Here is a 24,078-nt window from a genome sequence, read left to right as displayed (position 1 = left end):
AAGGCCAGTCGTAACCGGAAAAGGGCAGAACGACTCTATGTCTTCCTTAATCTGACCAAACACTCCGCTAATCGTATGGTTTTATATACTTAACCCTTCTGATAATATTTAAACGTTTCCAAATAAATACATGTGTACATCTGTTCGCTACAGCAAACAACTAATGCCACGGAGTTCAAATTTAGATGGAAGGAGTCGATGCACAAAATCTTGATGTAGAAGATGGGAAATATATTCTCTGAAGAGAATACAAATCATCGATAAACATTGTTTTAGTTCATAATTTTTCATAATTCATAAAAGTGCTGATAAAAGGAAAACGTATTCTCAATTAGCTAATTTTTCAAATCCGTTTCAAATAAAAATAATGGCGCCAAAAATAGGAATCAGCGGGTGACGAAGGCTGGCAGCTACGAAACGAACTGCCTATGCTATGGGATTAATTTCAATGTATGTATAACACTCTCAGCGTAGAACTCCACTAGTTTAGTTTTCTAACTAAATTATCATGCAGCCACGCGATCTTATACGCATTTTATTATTTTTCTGCTTGCGGTTTGCAATTAACTTTTTGATTCTCTACCGCCAACAACAAAGCGCCGTTCAGGCGGACCCGAAACGGCCTGGAACCCTGGCGAGTGTCAAAGGCTGGAGGGTGTAAAACCCGCACAGCTGAGTTCTATTTTGCACGCGACATTGAATTTGACGAGATGGAAGGTTGCATTAATTGCGTGGATAACTTGCGGAAATACAAGTGCAGCAAATGCTCGGCCCCCTAGTAAGTAGCTTTTCCAACAGTTCAGTACCGAGATAATATATGCCACATAATGTAGCTGCTCTGTGGCCTGCTACAAGGCACACAGGGACTCGCCCCAATGCGCCACAAGGGAGGCCGAGCTGAAAACTACTGAAGCTGGCTACCAGGAGGAACCTACGCTCCATGTGCCCTTCCCCACCGATGACACAGTTGCCGCGGAGAAGCTCCAGCAATTAGGTAGGTGCCTAAGATCGTAGTTTCACGCTGTTCTCACAATATGATGGTTTTTCGCACAGAAAGCTGCCAGGACCTTCGCAATTTGCTCCACAATCCTCACCTGCGTTCGCTGCTCCAGCAGATTGATGTGGCCATCAATGCCCAGTCGGCCATGATGGCCGCCATGCAGGAGCCACTCTTTGTGGAGTTCGCGAATGCCTGTCTGCAGGTCGTCGAACCGATGACGGTTGCGGAGCGCACTGAATTTGAGCTGTACTCCTGAAATGAGTTCACAAAAACACAACTCCCGGTCTCAATAAAACTAAGCCTTTATTTTATAACTTAATCCTTTTGCAACCCCAATCCTCTGCAGCTTCTTGGTCGGCCTGCATTGAAGAACTCCTGGAAGCCACTAAGGATCAGCAAATATGTAAAGGATATTTTCAATAACCTCACCAATCTTCCAATAGTTATTCACTGAGATCGGTCAGAGAGCTGGGATCGTCCAATCAAATTAGACCTTATTCAACCAACTAGATCATTGGCACTCGAATCAAAGTAAATTGAAATGGGATCGGAGTTAAAAGTGATTTTTGGGTGCTCGAAGTGCAGCTTGAAAAGCCTATGTTCCCCTTGCACTCTCCAGATCATGGGAACGTCATCATGCGGAGATATATACCGTGAATACGTTACTATATTAGGGCGACACCTGTTTTGATCCACATAAATATTGAGTATTGTGGTACGGTTTTCCGCCAATTTCTCTGCATCGAATGTGAACTCCTTGAATCCAAAAGTGCAGCGGGATAGGCCCAGAGTCTCGTGTGTTTTAAGGTTTTGTATTAAAGCATCAAACTCCCATTCGTACACACAAACCGAATTTCGCATATACAATTCCTTGACATTAATGCTGATATGTGCACATGCTGACATGCCATAATTGGAAACTTTGAGGATCTTAACTGTCAGATTTAGGCCGCGAGTTTCATCATTGAGGGATGTAAATTGGTTTACTTCGATCATATCAATGGTGGGCTTCTTGGCAGATAAGAGCATCTGTCTCAGATCGCTGTAGCTAACGTGACCACACAGAAATAGCTTCTTCAAGTGTGTAAGATGTTCCAGTTTCGGTAGAAACCACATCAACATTTCCTCGCGGTAGCACTGCAAGAACTCCAGATTTCTAATCCCTTCCCAGGGCAGTTTTATATTCGAGATCTGGTTAAAATCAAAGATTCCCAGCTTGAGGGATTTTATATTTCTGGTTTTCAGGATCTGTATCAAGTTGGTGACTTCGAGTTTGCTGCAGTAGGAGACCGTGAGGTGCTCGAGAAACACAAATTCTTCAAAGGTTTTGCCAGTAAACTTTCCATGTGGGCTGAAAGTTGTCAGATTTGGAAAAGTCTTCAACATTTTAGGCAAGTCCGCATCGTTCAACGTAAACGAATGCGTTGAGAAGCGAAAATCCTTAAGATTTGGAAAACTGTAGCTAGTAAGGAGTTCGAAGTTTGATCTTTTATTCATTTTAAAACGTAGGGTACTGAGGGTTTGTTGAGTACTTTCCAGAAAGAAACGCAGATCCTTGTCGCTCAGCTGCATTTCAATCAAGGATATAAGTGCAGATTTGTTATAAGAACGCCAGACATGCGGCATTAATCTTTTAAACCGCAAATGCAAGTGTTTCAGTTTTAGCTGAGTCCTTAAGTCGAGATAACTTAGAATTATAATAAGAACATCATCGGGCAGGCGTAGCAAACCAAACTTGGTATTCTGCAAAGAGTAAAAGAAATCGTTTGTAAACATTTATTAGTTTTATGTGTTTCATTAAGACCTATGTTCATATGTACATATCAATAATTTGTTAAATTAAACAACTTTTATCTATGTATGACTGCTACACTGTTGCATTGTAATAGCTTGAGTTCAATGCATATTAGGCTGATCTATTTTTGTATGTTTTAGCTAATGTCGGGTTTCCTAGGTTCCCCAATTAAACAATTCCAACATTTAAAAACAGTTTTTCAAAATTTTTTTAGTTAAATCTGTAACATTTTGGTATTTTTGGTGACAGCCAACGTCAGCTGCACTGATGGTTAGTCACGCGTGCTGTGGGCTGTTAACAGTGTGCTGTTAGGCGCACGAATCGCTGGCCAGCAAAAACAAACTGCAAAAATAATAATCCCCGGAGTTTTGCATCTCAACGCATAAAATCGACACCAAAACCAAGATGCAGAAGTACGATAAAATGGAGAAGATCGGGGAGGGCACCTATGGCACGGTGTTCAAGGGCCGCAACCGCGACACCATGGAAATAGTGGCCCTGAAACGGGTGCGACTGGACGAGGACGACGAGGGTGTGCCCAGTTCCGCCCTCCGGGAGATCTGCCTGCTGAAGGTAAGGCGGACGAGCAGGGAGTGATTTCAGAGTGGAAACTAAATCTTGGCACATTCCCATCCGCAGGAGCTGAAGCACAAGAACATTGTGCGCCTCATAGACGTCCTGCACTCGGACAAGAAACTCACCCTGGTCTTCGAGCACTGCGACCAGGACCTCAAGAAGTACTTTGACAGCCTCAACGGGGAGATCGACATGGCCGTCTGCCGGAGCTTTATGCTCCAGCTGCTCCGCGGTCTGGCCTTCTGCCACAGGTATACCTATCCATACATACATATGTGTAATAGATGCTATCTTGTCTCTTGTCACCTTGGAATCACCTTAATTTGTGGAGAGTTGGAGTAATGCCTAGAAATCCTTTGGCTCCCACAAGACCTATTATGTCCTTTTTAGAGCACTGAGGTCACAGATAGCAGATACCACTGCCCATCAGACGAAATTCCGACTTAACTTACACTGCATTATCCTATTTCAGCCATAATGTCCTGCATCGCGATCTGAAACCACAGAACCTGCTGATCAACAAAAACGGCGAACTGAAGCTGGCTGACTTTGGTCTGGCTAGAGCCTTTGGCATCCCCGTCAAGTGCTACTCCGCGGAGGTGGTGACCCTATGGTACCGACCACCCGATGTCCTGTTTGGAGCCAAGCTGTACACAACCAGCATAGACATGTGGTCGGCTGGATGCATTTTGGCCGAGCTGGCGGACGCTGGGCGACCGTTGTTCCCTGGCTCTGACGTGCTCGACCAGCTGATGAAGATCTTCCGAGTGCTGGGCACCCCCAACGAAGACTCCTGGCCAGGCGTTTCGCACCTCTCCGACTACGTGGCGCTTCCATGTAAGGCCTCCAGAGCCATCTAGCGCCATTATTATATGCCACTAATATGAAAACCCTGTTTACGTTATAGCCTTTCCGGCCATCACCTCGTGGAGTCAACTGGTACCTAGGCTAAACTCCAAAGGACGCGACCTGCTGCAAAAGCTGCTCATCTGCCGACCAAATCAGCGAATTAGCGCGGAGGCAGCGATGCAGCATCCCTACTTCACGGACAGCAGTTCATCGGGCCACTGAGGTCGGATGGTTCTAAACAAGCCCCTGTTTTCACGATCTTCGATAAGACTTAAGCCCAAACCCAAGACCTTGTCCAGCAAGGCATGTGCGCAGTCTCCACAGATCGTTTAATTATATATGTATGTCCATGCAGTAGAGGTCGATAATAGGCTAAGATAAAATGTTTTTATAGTTTCGTTTGTATTATTTACCAAAGCAAAAGCGGTTTGATTGTTGACAATCTCTACCAATGTGACACCTAATATAGCCATTTTAGCTGCCAAATTAATCTTTATCTTTAAAACACTAATTGATTCAGTAAAATCGTTTTATTTTTAAATATGTTTTTGTTGAGTATATCGATAAGATCCGAAAAAATGTTCAAATTCCCAGACGATATCTACTGTTTGCGTGAAGGTGCAAGAAATATTTGAAATCCTAGTTTCTGTTTACTAGGCAATGCATATGGTTTCCAAATTTAATGAGTAGGACAAGAGTACCGAAGTTCTTCTGATAAAATTCGTTGTGGATTCCTAAGAATTCCGATCTTTCTGATTGACATGCGTCATTAAGTAAATTAGAATCAAAAAATTGAGTTGTAACCTAGATTTTTAAACCAATAAAGACACTTACCGCAGCACTACGTCGTCGCAGCATGATGGATATTTTGAAGTGGTCGACTCAACCCCCGGCACTCAATAAGGGTTAAAGTCGTTCTGCGCACTCGCGAGTCGGAAAATTGAGAACTTTACAGATTGAGAGATTCTTTTATTGTTGTACGAATTGCTAGCCGAACCGGTCGGACTTTTGAATTTTAAGTAGAGCGAGTAGCTCGGAAATTCTTTTATACGTATTATTAGACGGATAAACGACGCTACCTGTGGATCGGATAATTCGCTACATAGTTAATAAAACAAAAACTGTGTTAACTACGCAGATAAAACAAACGGCTGTGTTATCAGCAGCAACCGATTCTCGGGAACAAATAACGAACAAGTGATACGGAAATGACTTGGGGATTTGTGACCTGCGGCCCCAATGAGGCTCTAGTTGTCTCTGGTAAATCACACGTCCTTTTAGTGCACAAAATAATGTCAAATCTATTAATTAAATATGTCAGTGAAAATAAATTGGCACGCACACACACACATACACCCCACCCCGAGTGACGTCACTATCGATTTTTGTGTACCGCAAATGTTGTTGTGGGGTTAACAGGGAAAGAAGCAGAATATGCGGCAGTCCGAAGCCGTGCGTGCGCATTCGAACGGCGTTGCGATGCTGTAATCCAAATGCTGCAATGTTTTGTAAACAAAGTGTTTTTTGTTTGTTTTCTGCGCAGGGTGCTGCTATATGAAGCCGCTTTTGGTGCCGGGAGGCCGAGCATTCGTTTGGCCAGTGGGTCAGCAAGTTCAGCGGTGAGTATCGACCGGCTTAGACCAGAGGTTCCTACGTAAAGCCACAGGTTATGAAAACGCTTAAAAGCGCGGGCATTCACATAAAATGTTATTCGCACGAATTCGGTTTATCCAAATCCATTGAAGTGAAAAGCTTCTAAATTATCAATAATTCCGTATTATGAAAAGAAATTAATGTTTAAGCATCAGTTAATGGTTGTGGCTTAATATTTGAATCCCTGCCTTAAGATTACAAGTCATCAGATGTTTAATGTCGCCTAATCTTCTACAGAATTTCGTTGAACACGATGACCCTGCAGGTGGAGAGTCCTTGCGTGTACACCAGCCAAGGAGTTCCAATCTCAGTGACGGGCATTGCACAGGTGAAGGTCCAGGGTCAGAACGAGGACATGCTGCTGACCGCCTGCGAGCAGTTCTTGGGCAAATCAGAGGCAGAGATCAACCACATCGCCTTGGTCACCCTGGAGGGACATCAGCGCGCTATTATGGGTTCGATGACCGTGGAGGAGATCTACAAGGACCGCAAGAAGTTCAGCAAGCAGGTGTTTGAGGTGGCCTCCAGCGATTTGGCCAACATGGGAATAACCGTGGTTTCCTACACCATCAAGGATTTGCGCGATGAGGAGGTGCGTAGCTCCAAGCGATTAGTTCTAATCACAATCCCCGCACAACTAACCCAATCATCAGCAGTGATGGGAATGAATTCTGTATTTTACTAGATGGTAGTCTTGCTACGAAGATATAGTTTGTTGTTTATTTAATTTACCAAGTCTTTTTGTACCTTCATCCCATCACTGTGCACCGGCTTAAAGCTCCCCTTTATCGAATAACCTCTTGTATATATGTGAATATATATATTTCTTGCATGTCCACATGGATGCTCTGTAGGGCGACTCAAAGGTGCGTATGCCCGCTCAACCGCCTGTGTGTGGAATCATTGGGACACGTCCATTATGTTCTGCTCCTATTGTGACCCTCGGGATACTAACACCCCGCTCCCAATTCGCTTTTTCAGGGCTACCTGCGGTCATTGGGTATGGCACGCACGGCGGAGGTGAAGCGTGATGCCCGCATTGGCGAGGCTGAGGCCCGCGCTGAGGCCCACATTAAGGAGGCCATTGCTGAGGAGCAGCGCATGGCCGCACGGTTTCTAAACGACACCGATATTGCCAAGGCGCAGCGCGACTTCGAGCTGAAGAAGGCCGCCTACGATGTGGAAGTGCAGACCAAAAAGGCCGAGGCCGAGATGGCCTACGAGTTGCAGGCGGCCAAGACCAAGCAGCGCATCAAGGAGGAGCAGATGCAGGTGAAGGTGATCGAGCGCACACAGGAGATTGCCGTCCAGGAGCAGGAGATCATGCGCCGCGAGCAAGAGCTGGAGGCCACCATTCGCCGACCGGCCGAGGCAGAGAAGTTCCGCATCGAGAAGTTGGCCGAGGCCAACAAGCAGCGCGTGGTCATGGAGGCCGAGGCGGAGGCCGAATCGGTTAGATACCATCTGAATATTAGCTCATAGACTATGACCAACTTATGCATCTCCCTTTCTTCGCAACAGATCAGGATCCGTGGTGAGGCGGAGGCCTTTGCCATTGCGGCCAAGGCTAAAGCAGAGGCCGAGCAGATGGCCATGAAGGCAGAGGCCTACCGCGAGTACCGCGAGGCTGCCATGGTGGAGATGCTCCTGGACACACTGCCAAAGGTAGGGACAAAAGTTAGATTAGGAGATTGTATAATTGAGTCTATGTTGAATCTTATTCGCAGGTGGCCGCCGAGGTGGCTGCTCCACTATCGCAGGCTAAGAAGATCACGATGGTGTCCAGCGGAACTGGCGATATCGGTGCTGCCAAACTGACCGGCGAGGTTCTCTCGATCGTCAACAAAGTGCCAGAGCTGGTCAAGAACATAACCGGCGTGGACATTGCTCGGGTACGTTCCAATTCTGAATTTATCTAACTTCGGAGCTCGTCGAGGTGAAGAATGACGACCCAATCGAAACCAAAACAAATGGCAATCAAAAGACTTTGTAGACAAGAGGACGCGGCTTTCGTTTGCTACCTTCGTTTGATTTGAGCCTTGTTTTGCGATATTGATTCCCTGTTTTCGATTCACTTTACGTTTCCTTCTCTTCATTTCAGTCTGTGCATGCTGGCTAAAAAGTACCCAAAAGAATACCAAAAACACAAAATTATGTACTCTTCAAAAATAAAAAAAGAAAACAAAAAAAGAAATAACGCAATCTTGAACGATCGAATACTTCAAAACTGAAATCGAACGCATTTAAATTTCTTTATAATTAATATATTATTGAATCTTTGTGCTAACCCGACAAATTTTGCAACATGTTTTACACACACACTCAGAGAGGAGCAAAAATATTTTGTATTACATGTATAATGTATTTATATAAGTGTATTGCACAAAGCGTGGAATAAATATTCTTCCTTGGATCAACAAATTGAGTTTTTATTGGAATTTTCCTTAGACATCAATGTGAGCAAATATTGGAAACGTGAAACTTAAGCAGGACCTCGTGTAAGCTGCGTGTATCAACTTATAAGGGACGAATTTTAGTTGCTTAACTGGTTAAACTCAGTAATTATTGCTTCGAATATTATAAAGGCTGAAATTTTTTAAATACCAATGGTTTTGGCGGTTCGATCCATATTGCCACTCTTTTCAATGGAATCCCATCCCGCACCTGCGCTGCCACCTTTTAATATAAGTACATTGGGCGCCTTCACAACACATAGTGGAAGAAATAATCGATGCGCTCTATAGAATTGGAAACATCGATAGTTTCGATTGGGCCTTGTGTTGTGCCACCTCTAATAACAGCTCTGTCCAGCTGTGCGGATAAAAAATCATAATCAGAATATCAGTATTATAACGCACATTACTCCGGAGAGTGTAACATGAGAGTTAAGTTAACTTCCCGCTTAAGTTAAGACAAATCTAAGTGAATAAAAAACAAAGAGAATTGTTTTCGCTGAACAAGAAACATAGAAAACATTTGCGGCACTGGGAAGGAGTTCCGCCTTCAAAAGAGGTAAAAACGAGTGGTAAAAAACGGCAGAAATTAAAAAACTGCCAAGCATAACAACAGAATTTAGGGATGACCAGTAGACTTGCTGAATTTTTCAGCCTCCATATCGCTGGCTGTGTTTATTGATTTTGTTTTTGGCCTGTTATCAACAAGCTGCCACCCACACCGCCCCTCCCCCTCTACTCCTTCGGCGAATGTATTCTTATTTACCTACCAAACAATTGGTTTTCCAAGCCACATATCTTATCAGTCAGTCCCCCTGAAATCTGGCTAATTTGTTTACACTTAAGCGATCACCACGATCGGCGATAATCCCTAATTGGATGGAGATATTTGCTGAATCAGATGTTAATTGACGGATGGCTTTGTTAATCTAACTGCTACTACCTGACACAAGCGATTCGATACAAACGTGTTAAATAGTAATTTGCGCCTTGACTAATGCCGCACCCACTCGTCCAAAAAAAATCAATAAATGCAGTTCCTTACCAACTCCATGCACTCACACACTTTTTATCATTCTTCCATTCTAGCTGAAATGACTACGTAAAGTCCAAGGTTTATCTGTTCGAAATTCAGATTTAATTCTGCTGGCGACGGACCTTTTATCACTTTCGGAAAACAAAACCCAAAGACACCGCAAAAATGAAACTGAAACACTGGCGGCACAAGCGTAAATAGTTATTTGCCAACAGATAACCGAAGGAGAAAGACATCCTCCAAGTAGCGGATAAAGAAGCTAAGTTCGTTTGGAAAACATTCGAAAAACAGGAGAAAAAACATGCTAGGTCGCACGCAAAGACTCCTGTTGGGCATATCAATACTGGTACTAGTCGATGTGGTTTGGGTCTCTTCCAGTGAGCTGACAAAGGTGAGAATTTCGCTCTTCATAAATTGAAAAATCGGTTTAATCCTTGTTTTACTCTTCCAGTTCCTGTACAATGAGGCCAATTTTGACAAGCCCTTCTTCTGCACATACTTCAAAACCTCCATGTTCAGCATTTACCTACTAGTCATCGGTATCCTGGCTCCCTGGAAAGAGTCCTGCGAGCGACAAAATGGAAACTATGCTGTGAGATATTAGATATCTCAACTGTAAACCGTACTAAATGATTTTTCTACCCTTAGATGATGGAGCAGAATGCAGACGACGAGAACTATTACTCCAATCAGGCTGTTTTGGTAGGCAAACGTACAATAATATGGGGAAGCAGATTTTACCCATTTTTATTCCTACTAGGGAGACCCAACCTATGTGCCCATCAGATCGCCCCATTTAGGTGCAGGAGCCACAGCCAATGGCACCTCAAACTCCATATCGGGCACCGAAAGCGATGATTCCAGTGTAAGGAGTGTGCGCTTCAGCAAGATGGCCGAGGTCAGAGAGATGTCCGCCCACGAAGCCACCGATGCCTTGATGGCGAGGCTTTCGTATGCCGCCAGCTTGAGGATTAGGCGGCAAAAGACCCACCACAAAACGGCAAAGACGGCGCTACTCTTTTGTCTGCTCTGGTTTGCGGCCAATTACTTCTTTCAGTTGGCCCTAGAAATGGACGAGGCGGCCATGATAACACTGGTTAGCTCAACATCCTCATTCTTCATTATCTGCCTGGCAGCCGTGTTTCCCTCGGCAACAGGTGACAAGCTGACCATTACCAAGGTGATTGCGGTGGCTATGAACATTGGCGGTGTGGTGACCATCACCATGAACGACCTCCACGATACAAAGATGACCAGAGGCGTCCTCTTAGCCCTTTTCAGCGCTTTCTTCTATGCTGCCTATCTGGTTTTCGTGAAGCGAAAAAGCGATACGGAGGAGAAGGTTGATATACCATTGTTCTTCGGTGAGTAAAATTGTTGAACTCAGAATTTGTTGGTTGCTTATCTACTGCCTCCCATTCAGGTTTTGTCGGTCTATGGAATATGCTGCTATTATGGCCAATATTCTTCATTCTCCACTTCACCAAAATAGAAACCTTTGAGCTGCCCAGTCAAGGGCAGTTTGCGCTTCTGTTTCTGAACGGATTAATTGGCACTGTGCTGTCGGAAGCCCTTTGGCTGTGGGGCTGCTTTTTGACCTCCTCACTGATTGGCACGCTGGCCATGTCGCTACAGATTCCGCTAGCCATCCTGTTTGATGTCCTGCTGAAGAACAAACCGTATTCGTCCATGTTCTACATGGGCTCGATACCCATCTTTGTGGCCCTGGTGTTCGTTTCGCTATTGATGCGGAACGACGATTCCGATCCCCTGATGAAGCTATTTAGGATTGTGTATAGAAAAGTCTGCCGGTGCCATAAGCCAAGCATTGTTAGGTGAGTCTTGTATTCTGCCAACATGAACAACTAAATTATGTTTAAACATAATTTCTCACCTAGGGTCAACGATGACGAACAACAGGAGTCGCTGATAAGCAACAGCGATTAAAGAAACGATCGGAGGCGTTTTTTAAAAATCGGGCTTCTACAACCTTTGAATGTTGCTCATTGCAATGCAATCTAAAACTTGGCTGTTTACGAGTTCGTTTCGAATCGTTCTTAAATCTTATTGGGACAAGCCCTGCACAATTTCTCCTCTGCCCTGATTTGTGTTTCTCATTTGTGCATTTTTCGTTGGATATTATTGTGTTGCGAACTTACGTACAACTATTTATTATAATCTTACAAGTGTATTTATTCTCTGTAAATAGCTTTATATCCCACGAATACCGTTTATCTATGTGATAGTCTACAACATTTTGCTGAACTCCACCTATAATTTATTTCCTAGGTATTCACAATGCGCTTAGCTGTATAATTGTTGACTTCTCAATACAATATGAAAATAAGAAAACATATACACATATTGATAACTTATTACAATAAATACAAATTGTCTACCGTAAGCTATACAAATTGCTGAGGTGTATAGCCAATCAGTGATGAATCATTGGTAAATCGGCTAGATTATCTAAAAGCATTACCAACTTTTTGTTGATTACAGAAAATTTTGTGTTTCGCGGCTTATAGATTTTTTTTAATTTAGGAAAACTATATTTTAACTAATATTGACACCTAATTTCGATGAACTTCCCCAAAGGAAAACGGCAATTATTTCAATTAAATAACTCACTTTAATTTTCATCCTATGTCCTAAAAATATGTATTTACAGTATGCGACTCCTAATCTCTAGAACTTAAATAGTTATGTACGCAATAAGATCACACAAGTTCATTTCTATACTGAAAGCGCACACAAAGTGGCATCTGTGTGGCCCAGAGTGGCACGGCAAATGCTTCAGTTCCATTTCTCCATAGTTCTGACGGATCACACCGTTGTCGTTGGCAATGGAGCAGGAGGACCCGATCCGGAGCTGCTGGGTGGTATCTGTGCCGCGCGGGAGGTGGATGGCTCCATCGATTCCATCGCGATGACAGTGGCTCCTCCGGCGGGTGCGGCATGCGGATCTGTCTCCGAGTACGGTGGAGCCGGCAGTGCCGCAATTCCAATGGGACCGGGTTCGCCGAGGGGCGATTGGGGAAGAGGCATTCCAGCCGCCGCTGCTGTGGGGGTGGTCAGGTTGCACATGCGCATCACCTCGTCGTAGCTGGGCAGATCCTTCTCATCCTTTTCCAGTTGATCGCGGATGCGGTTGGCCTCCACGCTGCCGGGCTCAATGAAGAATATGTCGCCATAGTGGTTCGAGGATGGATCCTCCGGGTCGTTGAGTCTATTTCGGCCTGCAAAAGTTTCAAGGAAAATATGTGAGTAAAATGTTAAATTTAAATACATAACTTAGCCGAATGATAAGAATTTCATTAAAGAGATTACTTGATGAGGTCATACTGATTTTTGGGTAATGTCGTTTAAAGGGGAGTAGTTTTGGGAACCACAAAATTTAATCTGAAGTGTGTAGTTAAAAAATATACACATATGTAAGGTTATGCAGTTTCATTAACCCATTCGAATACTTTGTTATTCGTTGATTGGAAACACTGCCCTACACAATCTACACAATTAATCTGATTGACTGGTTTCTGATATAGTTAGGTAGTATTTCTCCCAGTGTGACCCAAATGGGAATGTTCCATACCAGCTTGTATCTGGTGACGATTTCGAGCCATTGAGTCGTGCATGCGCTTTGCCAGCTAACAAATAGATAAATCAGTTATTGGCTCCATAATTTCTGCCTGTTCTGACGTTCTGCCAAGTGAGATCAGCTCAGCTTGGCTGCCAGGTTTAACTACATACGTATATCAGCTGGGCCACCACGAATATGGCAAACACAAAGCCCAGCGCCACGCTCAGATTAGCTGTCAGACTCATTCCGCGATTCTCGAAGACTGGCCAAAAAATAATCGTCGCAACCTAACCGATTAGATAGGCTTCCTGCCCACTATCGGATTGGCACACGTTACCAATTTCAATGTCGTATCGCTGACGATGGTGCTCTGGAATCCTCTGCTGACGTCGACATCGCGGCTGGCAGATCTTGGCCAGAGTTTGGCTCTCCACGCGGATGTAGTAGCAGGCCAGCGGGAGCAGGCAGAAAAATAAGAACACCAGGGCCAAGTAGATGGCTATATGCAGGCCGAAGCCGCTGCCCCAATCCAGTGTGGATTCCGATCCGTGCATCATGAGACTTAGAACGACGCGGAGCAGGAATCAATGCTGAACTACAGCTGCCAACTGCGCTTTGTAGACCGTAGTATTACCCATAGTTTGCCGTTCGGCACGCAATTGATTAGTCGCCCAAGATTAGATTGTCCGCCATGTTTTGTTGGCAATGCCCCATAAATGTTACTCCATATATCAGATATACCATATATACGGTCCGGTTTGCACACACAAACCAAAGGCAGTGCAACTTACGTCGTCTAAAGCAGGTGCGTTTTAAGATCCAAACAAAAGCGAACTTGGGAGAATAAGAACAGAACTTGATTACCAATCATCGTCGATGGGAACTGCTGGGTCTGAGAATCACCTGTAGGACTGCATAGACCACGATGATGATCAGCAGGCGTGTAAAGATAGCGGACAGGAGGTCCATTTTGCAACGAGCTCTTCAGAAGACTGACCCCCCAGAAAATGATTTGAAATATTGGCAAGGCGAATTCAGCTTATCACAAAAGTCCACAAAAAAACACTCCAGGCTTTATCGATTTATGGAAGCACTTGATCATTAAACCCACCCACACACACTCTATGACTGCTTGTCATAGCATATCAGTTCCTCAATACATATATCAAACCGTCAATACATCCAGCCATCAAAGGCATTTCAATGCATCAATACATACCAGAAGGCTGTCGCTGACGCTGACGTTGTCGTCGACGTCGACGTCCGACCGGATCTTGAAATCCTCGAGGATTGGTTCCACAGCACTTGGTCAGAATAATCCATAGAATAAACTTGCGGGGGAATATCAAGGAACATCAGTGAACCATTAAGGGGAATATTGTATCCCTCGCCTAACATTAGTATATGGTTAATAACGACATTAACCAACAAAAGTTCGAGTTAGGCGAGGGACAGGATCAACAAATTTTGTGGACAGTCACCTGAAGAGCGAAATAGACCATGGGCATGATCAGGAAGAAGATAAAGAAGAGCCCCACATAGAATAAAAAAAAATCCATTTTGTCAATCGTCGCCAGAAAAACAGCCACACAATCGAATCACCTGAATGGCGAGCTAAAACTGAGAACTCTGCAGAGCGAATTTGGAGCTAATCTTATCTGGGCCAAGGAACCCATCTGATTGGCCAAGTATCGTATATATAAAAATACCCTCCGATAGCCACCGAAAGTAAGTCAATTTTGTCTTGTTTTGACTGAAGCGTACCATGTCCGCGTCTGCGTCTGCGGCTGCGTCTCCTGGAATCCCTGGCCTCGAAGCACACCCAAATGCAGAATCTCAGGCAGCAGAAGGTGACGGCACAGGAAACGAAGGCCAGGAAGAAGAACACCAAGTAGGGCGGAATATTCGACATTGTGTGGTCGAAGAATGCGGTATTTCCCCGTGGATATGTAAGCACCGTCCTAGGCATTCGCTCCATGAAAAGGTCTTAGGCCAACTGTCATATCATGGCGCGTCGCTAGCTTTTGGCCAAGAGTTATCGCCGACTGGAAAAACAAGAGCGCGGATCGGGGGAGCGGCGGACAGGTGTGTCAAGGGCCATGTGATAAGCGCTCGGCGCACAAAGTCCGATAAGATAGGCCGCCACTCTTGCTCAGTCTCACTCTGGTTCTCTCGTTCTATTATCTGTGTGCGAGCTGTAAAAGTATCTCCATCTGACAGATATGCGCATAATTGCGCTTCGGATAATGTCAGCCGGGCACGTGACTTGCGAAAGTCGCGAAACTAATTAGGCAAGCGAAATGTCACATAATATCAAAAGTTCTAGATAAAAGTTCAATAGGCGCTTTCAAAATATTATATGGATCGTTTGGAAAACCTCTGTTATAAGCATTTGTAATTTTCTTGCAGTGCAACAACTAGTCTGATTACCAAATTTTGTGTTATTTAACGAATTCGAGTTGATAAGATTTAATTAAATTTTTATCTGTAGCTTGTATACTTAAAGAAAAACTATCTTGCCTTAGCTAAGAAATCGAAAAGATAGCGTGTAAGAGAAAGATGGATAAGAGAAGAAGGATATTGCAATTCAGTAAAAACCGGTTAATAAATCGGTTTAGGCTTTAAAAATGGCCTATTCCCAACAAATAATAATAAATAAATATTTAAGTATATTCTTTTTACCTGTAAATAATAACCAAAAAGTTTCTTTCTTATGTCTTACAACGCATTATGGTGGATAAACATTCTAAAGCATTGACGTAGCCATGCGTAGAGCCGCGAACATAACACGATTTGTAATTAATTCATAGCGATTGATTTGTAGCCAAACAAAGGAACACAATTTAAAGGGCGGAAGAACATTTGCGCCACCAATGTGAATGCCACAAATCACTGCGGACCACCTGAGCTGCTCACCTGGTGTCCAACTGAGACGACTACTCAATCCCGGCGACGAGGGACACGAGGAAACGAATCTGCTCAAGGGCGGGCTAACTGGCAGTCTCCTTCGGCGCTTCTGGGCCACACATCTCTGCAATTATCTGGCGGATTCACTTCCATTGGCATTGGTAGCAACTGCTTAGGCCAAGAACTCAAACTCACACTGATGGAAAAGTATAAAATCAGCAGGAAGAAGAGCAGCAGGACACCGAACTCACACCAGCGAAACTGATCGCCCATTTTGCGGAATGGATGTACGAGTATCTAAATGAACGAGCTGCGACCGTACATCTGAATAAATTAACGCTACTGTCGAACATTTTCGAATCTAACCGAGCAACCGAACCCATCGATAAGGGAGGCACCAAAGATAACCTTATCGGGAAAAGCGTGTGACTAATGGCTGCTCACCTGTGCTTAGGGTTACTCCTGACTGATCGATTCTATAGCTCTGCAGCACCCTCACGGGCTGTCGGCTTGGTGGATTCTCCCCAGGACCAGGACCAGGACCTCGACCTCGACCTGGACCACGCCCACTGGTGGTGGCTGGTCTAGGAGTCTTCTGCGTGGCGCACAGACAACAGGCCTAAAAGGTCAATGTGGTACGGTTGAGGTGGGGCAGAGCTTTCAATGTCGTGATCAATCACATGACAACTTACTCGAATCAGTATAGATATAATTGAGATTATGAGGAACCAGCCAATCATCATAAAAGCGTAATAAGGCATTATCAAGCTGAGAACTTAATACAGGATGTCCAGAACAGACAACTCCACCACCGATTTACCACCGTTCGCCGCGCACAAGAAACCTTGCTAAAATGGCAATGGCAACGCCACTCATTGCTAACAGCCTAATCACCAAACAAAACCAAATCGCGCACAACCTTATCAATCGACATATAATATTGCGATTAAAACTAGGCATACACACGCACACCCAACGCAATCGGTGGTCTCAATCGCCAAACAGGGACTTACGCACCTGGGGAAACGCCCCCTGCCGAAATGCTCTCGGTATCGTATTCCCCGGAACTGATGTTCTTTCTGCTCTTGTAGCACAACTATTGGGAGAAAGACGGTGATTAAATCATAAGCTATCCATCAAAATCAGGAATATAACTCTTGAGTAAAGCATACTTGGCTTTTGAACTGCACTTCGTCAGAAAAGAATATTCATTATAAGCATATTTAGCCTTTAAGGTTTATCTTTCCTCAATAATAATAACGAAAAAACCAGAGATATGAGTGCTTTAGTTATTACGCTAATTTTTGATTTCCAACCACCAGACTTACGCACCTTGAGATACATTTATCTAGACACGGGATTATATATTAACAAAAACAGATCTCAATCAATTGGAATGCCTTTGAAATTCAAAGGATTCTTAGAAACTAGAAGACACTGCAACTTTCAGAAAAATGTTCTCTAAGAAACGTTCATATTTCTAGTGTCTCCAGTGATGGAATACTAAGGTTATATTCCTGATTTTGAAAGTGCAAACTCACAGCAAGCATCAGGAAGCAAAATAGCGAAATGTACAATGTGTCGATCGCTTCCATTTCGGGTCTACAATGGATTAAACAAGACTGTTGGTATAAGAAAATCGACGTGGAATGCGATTCAAGTTGTTGGCCCATATCTATGAGAACCCCCATCGAATAACAAGCATTATCTTATCGGCAGAGCTTTTGCAGCTTTCTTTTGCAAAGTTATATAGCATTAAAAGCCTGGATCTTACCTTCCATGGCCAGGCGCAACATCATCTCATGGCGCAAAAGTCGGGCATATACCCGCATATTCCAGTCGTCGATCTTCAACTTGATGAACAGATAGCACTCCTTGGGATTGGGGTGATTTGACTAAAGTATCTATCAACGTTGAGGTTTCAACCTACCCGAGCGACTAGCAATACGACAACGATCACTATAAATCCAAAGAACCAGACCCCTGCATACATTGGACCCAACTAATAGGGATTACAATTTTCGACTAGCTGATGATTTTGATCAAAAAACAATAGCTTCCCACATAGTAATTTGGACGATTTGACTAATAGAAGCGGAGTTACTTGGATAAACTCACCAGACTCGTGCCTATATTGCAGGCAGCAGACGCACTTCCACTTGTGATGGGGACAGATGTAGGCCTTGATAAATGTGCAATTAGGCAGTGTTCTCGAGGAGGATAAACCAGCCACACTCACCCTAATCAGAATAAGGAATATCAGAATGAAGGATATGAAGTAATACACCTCGACGAGATCCATTTTGAACCGGGTCTGGGCAATGTGTAGCAACAAATGAGCCGAGAACCACGGGAACACCAAAATAAGACCCGGGAAAATTGTGATAAAGCTATTTCGATAAACAGAGATAAAGTCAGCGTTGCATCAACCTGACAGCTTGGGTAATTCTGCTGGGTTATCAGATAAGCAAATCAGAGCTAATTATAGCCAGAGGCAATAAAGCTGGCATGTGCGACCAGTTACGAGTTAGTTATCAAATGTGTCTCTAAGCCTATTTGTGAACTCATACAGCTCCCGCTCACCATTTCGTGGGTCGGTGGTCCTCTCCGATCTAGCCCTGTAATCGCGGCTCTGGCCAGCCCTCTTGGCCTTGCGGTAGGCATTCGAAAGGAACTGGTTGGGATAGGGAAACGGATATCCTGTAGTGCTTACTTCGGGTTAGGGCGTCAGCTACTCACGAGTAAAATGAGAATGATGACCAGAAGCACCACGGAAAACGAACTTAGCCCTGCACCCATGACTTTGGCACTCCTCGTGGAACAAGTGCTTTGTGACAACTGACTAGCTATCGAAACCCTCCGATTTCGGACCCCCAACTCGATTGGCCATAATCCATATCTTATCATCGTATTGCCGCTTTTCGTAACGAAGCGAAGCGCACTTACCTCTGCGGGATCGCCTTGTCGCCACCGCACAGGCAACCTGTAAGCGAAATTTGTGTTTAAATTTGTATACTGAACTAATCTAGCCATTCATGTGCCTCAACTTACCTTGATGAATATGCATGTGGCCAAGCAGATCATGGTAATAAAAGCGGCCAAAGTCATCTTGTCCTACTTGTACCAAATTTGATGAGTGCGGAAAGCCAACTGAAAGCACATTCTCCAGGTCGTACCTCGAGTTTCCCAATGGAAGGTGGTCACTCTCCCTAATCAGTCTGCCTATACGACCGATTAATCTTTATCGGTCAAAATAATAATAATAATAATAATATGTTAAGGCCGATCTGGGAGTGCCCTTCTGTTATACATTTTATTTCTCTAATATGTGTTTAATTTTATTTAAAGGGCTGCTTTGAAGTCATACAAATTACAAAAATATATACGAGTACTACATATATAGATATAGAGATATAGATATACATAAATCCTTTGTTTAACTACGAATAAAGGTTTCAAATATGCACAAGTCCTTTGTGTAATTACGAAGCCCTGGTACTGATATTAAAGTAAGCAATTTCCAAGAATGGGGATCTAGATTAGGGGGATCCATAAAACGGCATTTCTTTCTCCTAGAGCCGCAATATTATCGCCTTGATTGCGAGACCTTGAAATAGAGTAGTAGCAATCGAGTGTATTACTTACTAACACGATGGCACCCAGATAACCAGAGTGGTGAAATAGGTTTGTTGTCCCGAACCCATCCACTTGGCGTGCAAAATGGGAACTCTCCCACCAAAACTGAAATGCCGAACCCTCCCAGCTAAAAACACAGACATGATCTCTGTATACCCTTGCATTGTACTCGACTGGTCAGCGCACAACAATTTCAATTTCAATTTTCAAGTTCACGCCAGCAAAGAGACCCAAAAAAATGAAGAAAAAACTAAAAAAAACCCCAACTGCCAACTGCGACTGACCCATTTAATAAATCTGAGGCAATTAAAGCGAACGCTGGGGTAATTATAGGGCGGTCGGACCTGAAAACAAACAGACTTTGCTGAATTGTGATAATTAATAGTTGGCCTGGGAGTGTCCGCGGAGGGTAGATCTTGCCCTCGGACATACTCGTCCGACTCCCAGCTGCACCCAACACAATGGAAATGGAAATGGTAACAAAATTGCGAATTTAATTTTGTGTGCTCGCTTTAATTTTATCTCGAGTCTGCACTTCAAGTACTTTATTGTTACAAATCGCCAACGGAACGAGCAAGTTTTCGTAAAGTTAAAAAACAACGTTTTTCGATGCCTTGAGCCGAAATTAATGAGCCCGCCAGCCCCGAATCAGCTCCAAATCGGAGTAGAGTGTTGTGGCCTCCACCTCCCATCCATGCCCCGATCAAAATACCTGGCTACACCATGCCCACTCGCAGCCCCCAAGTCCAAGAGCGCGTCAGCATTTCTTTTGTGGCGCTCCGTGGGACCGCCAATGCAGCCAGCCATGCCCAATTGGTCGGTCCGTGGCGAAGGAGCTCATCCATCGGAGCTGGGGTCCACCGCCATCAGGTGGCTGCTCCACGGGCACGCTTCATGCTTCAAGTGCGCAACAATTGGACACAAGCGGATTTGGCTTGCTCGGTTTTGGGTCTTCGCTGTTGGGTTTTTTATCAATCGTCTTTTACAATGGTTGTTCCTTTGTTGCCACTTGATGTCTGGGTTGGCGTGGATTGGTAATTTGTTAGCGGAGGCATTGCAATTGATTTCAATTGAATTACGCACCAGCTTGTACACTCGAAAACCAAATATGTTCATTTCGAGTCTGGTGGTAAGGTTGTTTCGTTTTGATCGATTTACCTACGCGGAGTTTCTCACTAATGTGAATAATATATTGCAGCTCTTTCTATATTTTGGTCGTTTGGTAATATAGTTTGGTAAGTAGTTTTACAGGGTTTTATTCAATAATCCTGCGCTGTAATGATCAGATAATGAATACTGCATATAATGAACTTAATCTAGTTAAGCTCGGACTAAAACTTAGTTCCGATTTCACTTCCTTCCGCTCGACTGTCTCGCTTTTGTTTTGTGAGCTGTGAGAACGAACAGAAATTTGCATTTCTTTGGCCCGAGGCACGCCCCCCAATGTCAAGTTCACAGTCACTTCCGCACCAAAAACGGAAAATGCAGCGACTTGGTATCAGCACGTAACTTCCACTGATCAGATACGATCTGATTTTGAGTGCCACGGAAAACAATCGGCAAACAATCTAGTTGAGAAACTTACAAATCATCTGGCCGACGAGTTCCGGCTTTGGAGTTTGGCTTTATGGTCTAGTACTGGGCCATTGTGGACTTGGCGTAAACGATGGTTATAATTTTAATGGCGCCGTGAATGTGCTATGAATTAATCGCAACGGTTTTTGGAGCCGACTGCCCGCTAATTGTGGGTGTGTGATTGCCCGTTGATGCTGGCGGGTGATGTCAGTTGTTGGGTCTTTAATCATCTATTAAATAACTTTAAGCACACGGTTAATGCGAGCCAATTAACTCCCAAAACTCCCGAGAGGAACTACTGCAAATGTTTTTAAAACAGTCGAAAGTTAGTTGCTCTTTGGAGAGCTCTTAAAGATATGTACAACTAGGAAATGCAATGCAAATTTACATTTAAGTGTCCAGTTTTATATAAATTATATTAATATATTATATTTCGCAACTAGAGGGACAGTAAATGCAATTAATTAAGATCCTCTGCTTTTCAAACCAAAGAAACCCCTTGAAATACTCAGTCAAATTACTCAATCTTTCGTGTGTTTCATTCACAAACGAACTGCTAATCTAAAACTGCTAATCCCGACCAGCAAAGTCATGAATAGAGTGCTCAAACAACGCCCATACAACTTCGATGTAATTAATTTCGATTCGCCACTCTTTGAGCGAAACCTTGAACTTCTGGAGTGACGTGTCTATTAGAACGCTAATGGATCCGCGTTTCCGAGCCCTTACTTACTTACTTTCGCTTTTTTCCATCAAGATACATCGCAATTCTTGAGAAATCCCGCACTGGGAGATTGAGATTGGCAAGAGGGAAAACCGAGTGACATAACTCAAACTTACGCACTCGCAGCTCGGTTGGAAAATATGTGGAGCATTAAGCATTGGGGCTAATTAGTTAATAAACAAAAGAGTGAACCGTGGACACATGCAAAATATTTCTCCACCATTTTATCTTTCTTTCCTTTTTTTATGAGTTTTTTCGGTTTGGTTTCCTTTTAGGTGGCAAAATCCGCTGGTCAATTCTGAATTGCAGCACTAAACTGGCTGCACTGAAAACCATTTTGCTAAGGTCTTCGAAACATGTACGACTGCCATAAAACCGCACGAAGAAAAGTTAAAGTAAGAGAAATGTTTTAAATAGCTCTTTAATGTGTATTTAGTCTTCCATTTTCCCATTTGAAGTGTTCATAATGTAACATTAGTGGAGCCACAAAATCTAACAAACTGACAAAAGCGCATTAGTACGAGGTAATAGGCAGTGCATAATTTCCAAAATCTTTTCGCCAGGCCTTGCCCAAGTGCGATTTCAGTTTTACAATATTTTTGTTTCCAGTTTTATAGTGGCCGCAATGTCTATAATTTCCCCCAATGAACCTGACCGTCGTGGTTGTCGTTGTTACTGGCATACAACCATTGTTGTGGTAGTTGCTGATGGGGCAGCAAACACAGTTATGATTATGAGAGGCTTTGTGACAATCAACTTCCTCGAAACGTGCCGCTTTGGAATGGCTTTGGCATGGAATGGATCGGACTCGGGCTTGGGCTTGGGCTCGGGCTCGGGCTCGGGCTCAAGCTTGGAATGGACTTGGACTTTGCATAATGGCCAGCAGTTGCCCAGTTAGCCAGATAGCCAGTTAGTTCGTGTAATGAATTTTTTACCCGTGTTATTAGGGGACAATCGTTGTTGGGAGTCAGCGACATTGCAGTTACAGGTGCATTTCGGGTGTTCGTTTCGGCAAGACCTTTCCGAACAACAAAGAAATACCTTCGACCCGAAAAATATTTAGGATGCATATAGAGGTATTTATCTATCCATTAGGCCGGCCCACTGGATAATAAAAATCCAATTTTAAATAGCATTCTTTACTAAAATCGAATAGTAATATCTATATAATTGTATTGAAAAGCAATCAATCAGCATTTTAAGTGATTCAACTACCTTTGGAAGTGATATTTTTCTGTGTACAACTTGCTTAGCCTTTCGCGCTGACTAATCTGGCAAAACATTTATTAATTATGCCTTATAATTGCGGCACCCGCCTGGGAATAATTTTGATTAGCTGCCACCACTGCAATTATCCCCCGAATCGTGAAGCTGTTTGCAGGTTTGCTTGATTTGTTTGTCGGTCCTGATGCATTACCAGGCGAAATATGTAATGTGGAATGGGGCGGGAAAAAATGAAAAGAAAAGCCACCAAATTATGTGAACTTGTTATATCACCTGGCTGGAAATCGCTAGCTTCAAACATTTGCAGTTTTCTTATTCGAGCGGCGGCAATCATAACAACAAGCTGCTACTGCTGCTGCACTTTCTTTGCGTTACGCTTCTTTGCATGCATTGCCAAATCGTTTATATATATATATCTATTTTTATATATACGTATAGAGACACGCCAGATATCTGCGGCTATATGCAAGCGGTCAGTGTCCAGACATTGAACGCCAAGCAATTGAAATGCTTGAACGCTGTGCGCCGAATAGAGATACAGATGCAGCAGACTCAGATTCAGATGCAGATGCAGATGCAGCAGGCTCAGATGGAGAGGCAGATACAGATGCAGTTACAAGTGCAGCACAGAAACGCAAAAGTTCAACAGTCGGAGGCGTTAGTAAAACCCCAACCCCCATTCCTCACACCCCCTCACTTGTAGGCGTTTGCAGTATTGTAAATTAATTCATATTAGCCAAACAAATGCAGACATGTGTGTTAGCCGAATGTGTCGGTGAGCCGCTAGCTTTTAGCATTTCATTCGGCGGATGAGATGACTTGAGACGAGACCAGATGAGCTGAGATGAGATGAGATGGGATGGGATGAGTTGCCGCGCAGGTTTCGTTTCTGTGGTCTGAAGTTCGTTGTGGGAGCATCGCAGTCGAAGTCGCAGCCTCGTTGAAGAAACCGGCGCGAATGATTTTTATTACTTTTTTATTTGCTGCTGATGCTGGCGCTGCTGCAACTGTTTTGTTGTTATTGTATTGAAAATAGCAAACATGCAAAATGCGCAACGAAGGCTGAGAAA

General features: G+C 43.8%; 6 protein-coding genes across 19 annotated transcripts; 4 read left to right on the top strand and 2 right to left on the bottom strand.

Moving 5' to 3' along the window:
- Window positions 1–458: 458 nt before the first annotated feature.
- On the top strand, window positions 459–1,319 carry LOC6546596 (zinc finger HIT domain-containing protein 3). Its single transcript, XM_001975448.3, has 3 exons — window positions 459–778; window positions 834–994; window positions 1,054–1,319. The coding sequence occupies exons 1-3, from the start codon at window positions 711–713 to the stop codon at window positions 1,254–1,256; spliced, it is 432 nt and encodes a 143-aa protein (XP_001975484.1). The 5' UTR covers window positions 459–710; the 3' UTR covers window positions 1,257–1,319.
- A 13-nt stretch (window positions 1,320–1,332) lies between these two features.
- On the bottom strand, window positions 1,333–5,124 carry LOC6546597. 2 transcript variants are annotated; one of them, XM_001975449.3, is made up of 3 exons: window positions 5,055–5,124; window positions 1,430–2,743; window positions 1,333–1,375 (listed from the first exon to the last, which is right to left on the bottom strand). In XM_001975449.3, exons 1-2 carry the CDS (start codon window positions 5,076–5,078, stop codon window positions 1,499–1,501), a joined length of 1,269 nt encoding a protein of 422 aa, XP_001975485.2. In that variant the 5' UTR covers window positions 5,079–5,124; the 3' UTR covers window positions 1,333–1,375; window positions 1,430–1,498. The 2 variants fall into 2 exon arrangements, with proteins under 2 accessions (XP_001975485.2, XP_026835952.1); XM_026980151.1 differs by lacking the exon at window positions 5,055–5,124 and having other exon boundaries at window positions 1,430–2,803.
- LOC6546598 (cyclin-dependent kinase 5 homolog) lies at window positions 3,076–5,064 on the top strand. The gene is made up of 4 exons (XM_001975450.3): window positions 3,076–3,368; window positions 3,435–3,622; window positions 3,844–4,208; window positions 4,279–5,064. Exons 1-4 carry the CDS (start codon window positions 3,201–3,203, stop codon window positions 4,440–4,442), a joined length of 885 nt encoding a protein of 294 aa, XP_001975486.1. The 5' UTR covers window positions 3,076–3,200; the 3' UTR covers window positions 4,443–5,064.
- A 21-nt stretch (window positions 5,125–5,145) lies between the features above and the next one.
- LOC6546599 (flotillin-1) lies at window positions 5,146–8,294 on the top strand. 2 transcript variants are annotated; one of them, XM_015156859.2, is made up of 7 exons: window positions 5,146–5,480; window positions 5,764–5,839; window positions 6,111–6,465; window positions 6,855–7,325; window positions 7,395–7,538; window positions 7,601–7,765; window positions 7,975–8,294. In XM_015156859.2, exons 1-7 carry the CDS (start codon window positions 5,429–5,431, stop codon window positions 7,990–7,992), a joined length of 1,281 nt encoding a protein of 426 aa, XP_015012345.1. In that variant the 5' UTR covers window positions 5,146–5,428; the 3' UTR covers window positions 7,993–8,294. The 2 variants fall into 2 exon arrangements, with proteins under 2 accessions (XP_015012345.1, XP_026835951.1); XM_026980150.1 differs by lacking the exons at window positions 5,146–5,480; window positions 5,764–5,839; window positions 6,111–6,465 and adding an exon at window positions 6,683–6,739.
- Window positions 8,295–8,600: 306 nt separating this feature from the next.
- On the top strand, window positions 8,601–11,833 carry LOC6546600 (solute carrier family 35 member F5). Its single transcript, XM_001975452.3, has 7 exons — window positions 8,601–8,885; window positions 9,416–9,753; window positions 9,814–9,954; window positions 10,011–10,064; window positions 10,123–10,726; window positions 10,786–11,197; window positions 11,261–11,833. Exons 2-7 carry the CDS (start codon window positions 9,664–9,666, stop codon window positions 11,307–11,309), a joined length of 1,350 nt encoding a protein of 449 aa, XP_001975488.1. The 5' UTR covers window positions 8,601–8,885; window positions 9,416–9,663; the 3' UTR covers window positions 11,310–11,833.
- Window positions 11,834–11,974: 141 nt separating this feature from the next.
- On the bottom strand, window positions 11,975–18,826 carry LOC6548809 (large proline-rich protein BAG6). 12 transcript variants are annotated; one of them, XM_026980609.1, is made up of 3 exons: window positions 18,589–18,716; window positions 18,433–18,523; window positions 11,975–12,601 (listed from the first exon to the last, which is right to left on the bottom strand). In XM_026980609.1, exons 1-3 carry the CDS (start codon window positions 18,646–18,648, stop codon window positions 12,189–12,191), a joined length of 564 nt encoding a protein of 187 aa, XP_026836410.1. In that variant the 5' UTR covers window positions 18,649–18,716; the 3' UTR covers window positions 11,975–12,188. The 12 variants fall into 12 exon arrangements, with proteins under 12 accessions (XP_026836410.1, XP_015011696.1, XP_001975489.2 ...); XM_015156210.2 differs by lacking the exons at window positions 18,433–18,523; window positions 18,589–18,716 and adding exons at window positions 17,968–18,031; window positions 18,089–18,203; XM_001975453.3 differs by lacking the exons at window positions 18,433–18,523; window positions 18,589–18,716 and adding exons at window positions 17,624–17,723; window positions 17,780–17,941.
- Between the last annotated feature and the right edge of the window lie 5,252 nt (window positions 18,827–24,078).

Source organism: Drosophila erecta, unplaced genomic scaffold, assembly GCF_003286155.1.
Source record: "Drosophila erecta strain 14021-0224.00,06,07 unplaced genomic scaffold, DereRS2 tig00000092-arrow-pilon, whole genome shotgun sequence".
In the NCBI taxonomy this organism is placed as follows: Eukaryota; Metazoa; Arthropoda; class Insecta; order Diptera; family Drosophilidae; genus Drosophila; species Drosophila erecta.
This window is presented reverse-complemented; position numbering and strand designations above follow the sequence as displayed.

Excerpts from the sequence above, each read along its gene's own strand:
- LOC6546596 (XM_001975448.3), top strand. The coding sequence starts at position 711 with ATGGAAGGTTGCATTAATTGCGTGGATAACTTGCGGAAATACAAGTGC. Across the intron at positions 779-833 it reads AGCAAATGCTCGGCCCCCTA|CTGCTCTGTGGCCTGCTACA; the intron begins GTAAGTAGCTTT and ends CACATAATGTAG. Across the intron at positions 995-1,053 it reads GGAGAAGCTCCAGCAATTAG|AAAGCTGCCAGGACCTTCGC; the intron begins GTAGGTGCCTAA and ends TTTTTCGCACAG.
- LOC6546597 (XM_026980151.1), bottom strand. The coding sequence starts at position 2,776 with ATGTTTACAAACGATTTCTTTTACTCTTTGCAGAATACCAAGTTTGGT.
- LOC6546598 (XM_001975450.3), top strand. The coding sequence starts at position 3,201 with ATGCAGAAGTACGATAAAATGGAGAAGATCGGGGAGGGCACCTATGGC. Across the intron at positions 3,369-3,434 it reads GGGAGATCTGCCTGCTGAAG|GAGCTGAAGCACAAGAACAT; the intron begins GTAAGGCGGACG and ends TCCCATCCGCAG. Across the intron at positions 3,623-3,843 it reads GGTCTGGCCTTCTGCCACAG|CCATAATGTCCTGCATCGCG; the intron begins GTATACCTATCC and ends ATCCTATTTCAG.
- LOC6546599 (XM_015156859.2), top strand. The coding sequence starts at position 5,429 with ATGACTTGGGGATTTGTGACCTGCGGCCCCAATGAGGCTCTAGTTGTC. Across the intron at positions 5,481-5,763 it reads TGAGGCTCTAGTTGTCTCTG|GGTGCTGCTATATGAAGCCG; the intron begins GTAAATCACACG and ends TTTTCTGCGCAG. Across the intron at positions 7,539-7,600 it reads TCCTGGACACACTGCCAAAG|GTGGCCGCCGAGGTGGCTGC; the intron begins GTAGGGACAAAA and ends TCTTATTCGCAG.
- LOC6546600 (XM_001975452.3), top strand. The coding sequence starts at position 9,664 with ATGCTAGGTCGCACGCAAAGACTCCTGTTGGGCATATCAATACTGGTA. Across the intron at positions 9,955-10,010 it reads GACAAAATGGAAACTATGCT|ATGATGGAGCAGAATGCAGA; the intron begins GTGAGATATTAG and ends TTCTACCCTTAG. Across the intron at positions 10,727-10,785 it reads TGATATACCATTGTTCTTCG|GTTTTGTCGGTCTATGGAAT; the intron begins GTGAGTAAAATT and ends CCTCCCATTCAG.
- LOC6548809 (XM_026980606.1), bottom strand. The coding sequence starts at position 13,499 with ATGATGCACGGATCGGAATCCACACTGGATTGGGGCAGCGGCTTCGGC. Across the intron at positions 12,602-13,279 it reads GCGATACGACATTGAAATTG|GCCGAAATAGACTCAACGAC; the intron begins GTAACGTGTGCC and ends AAACTTTTGCAG.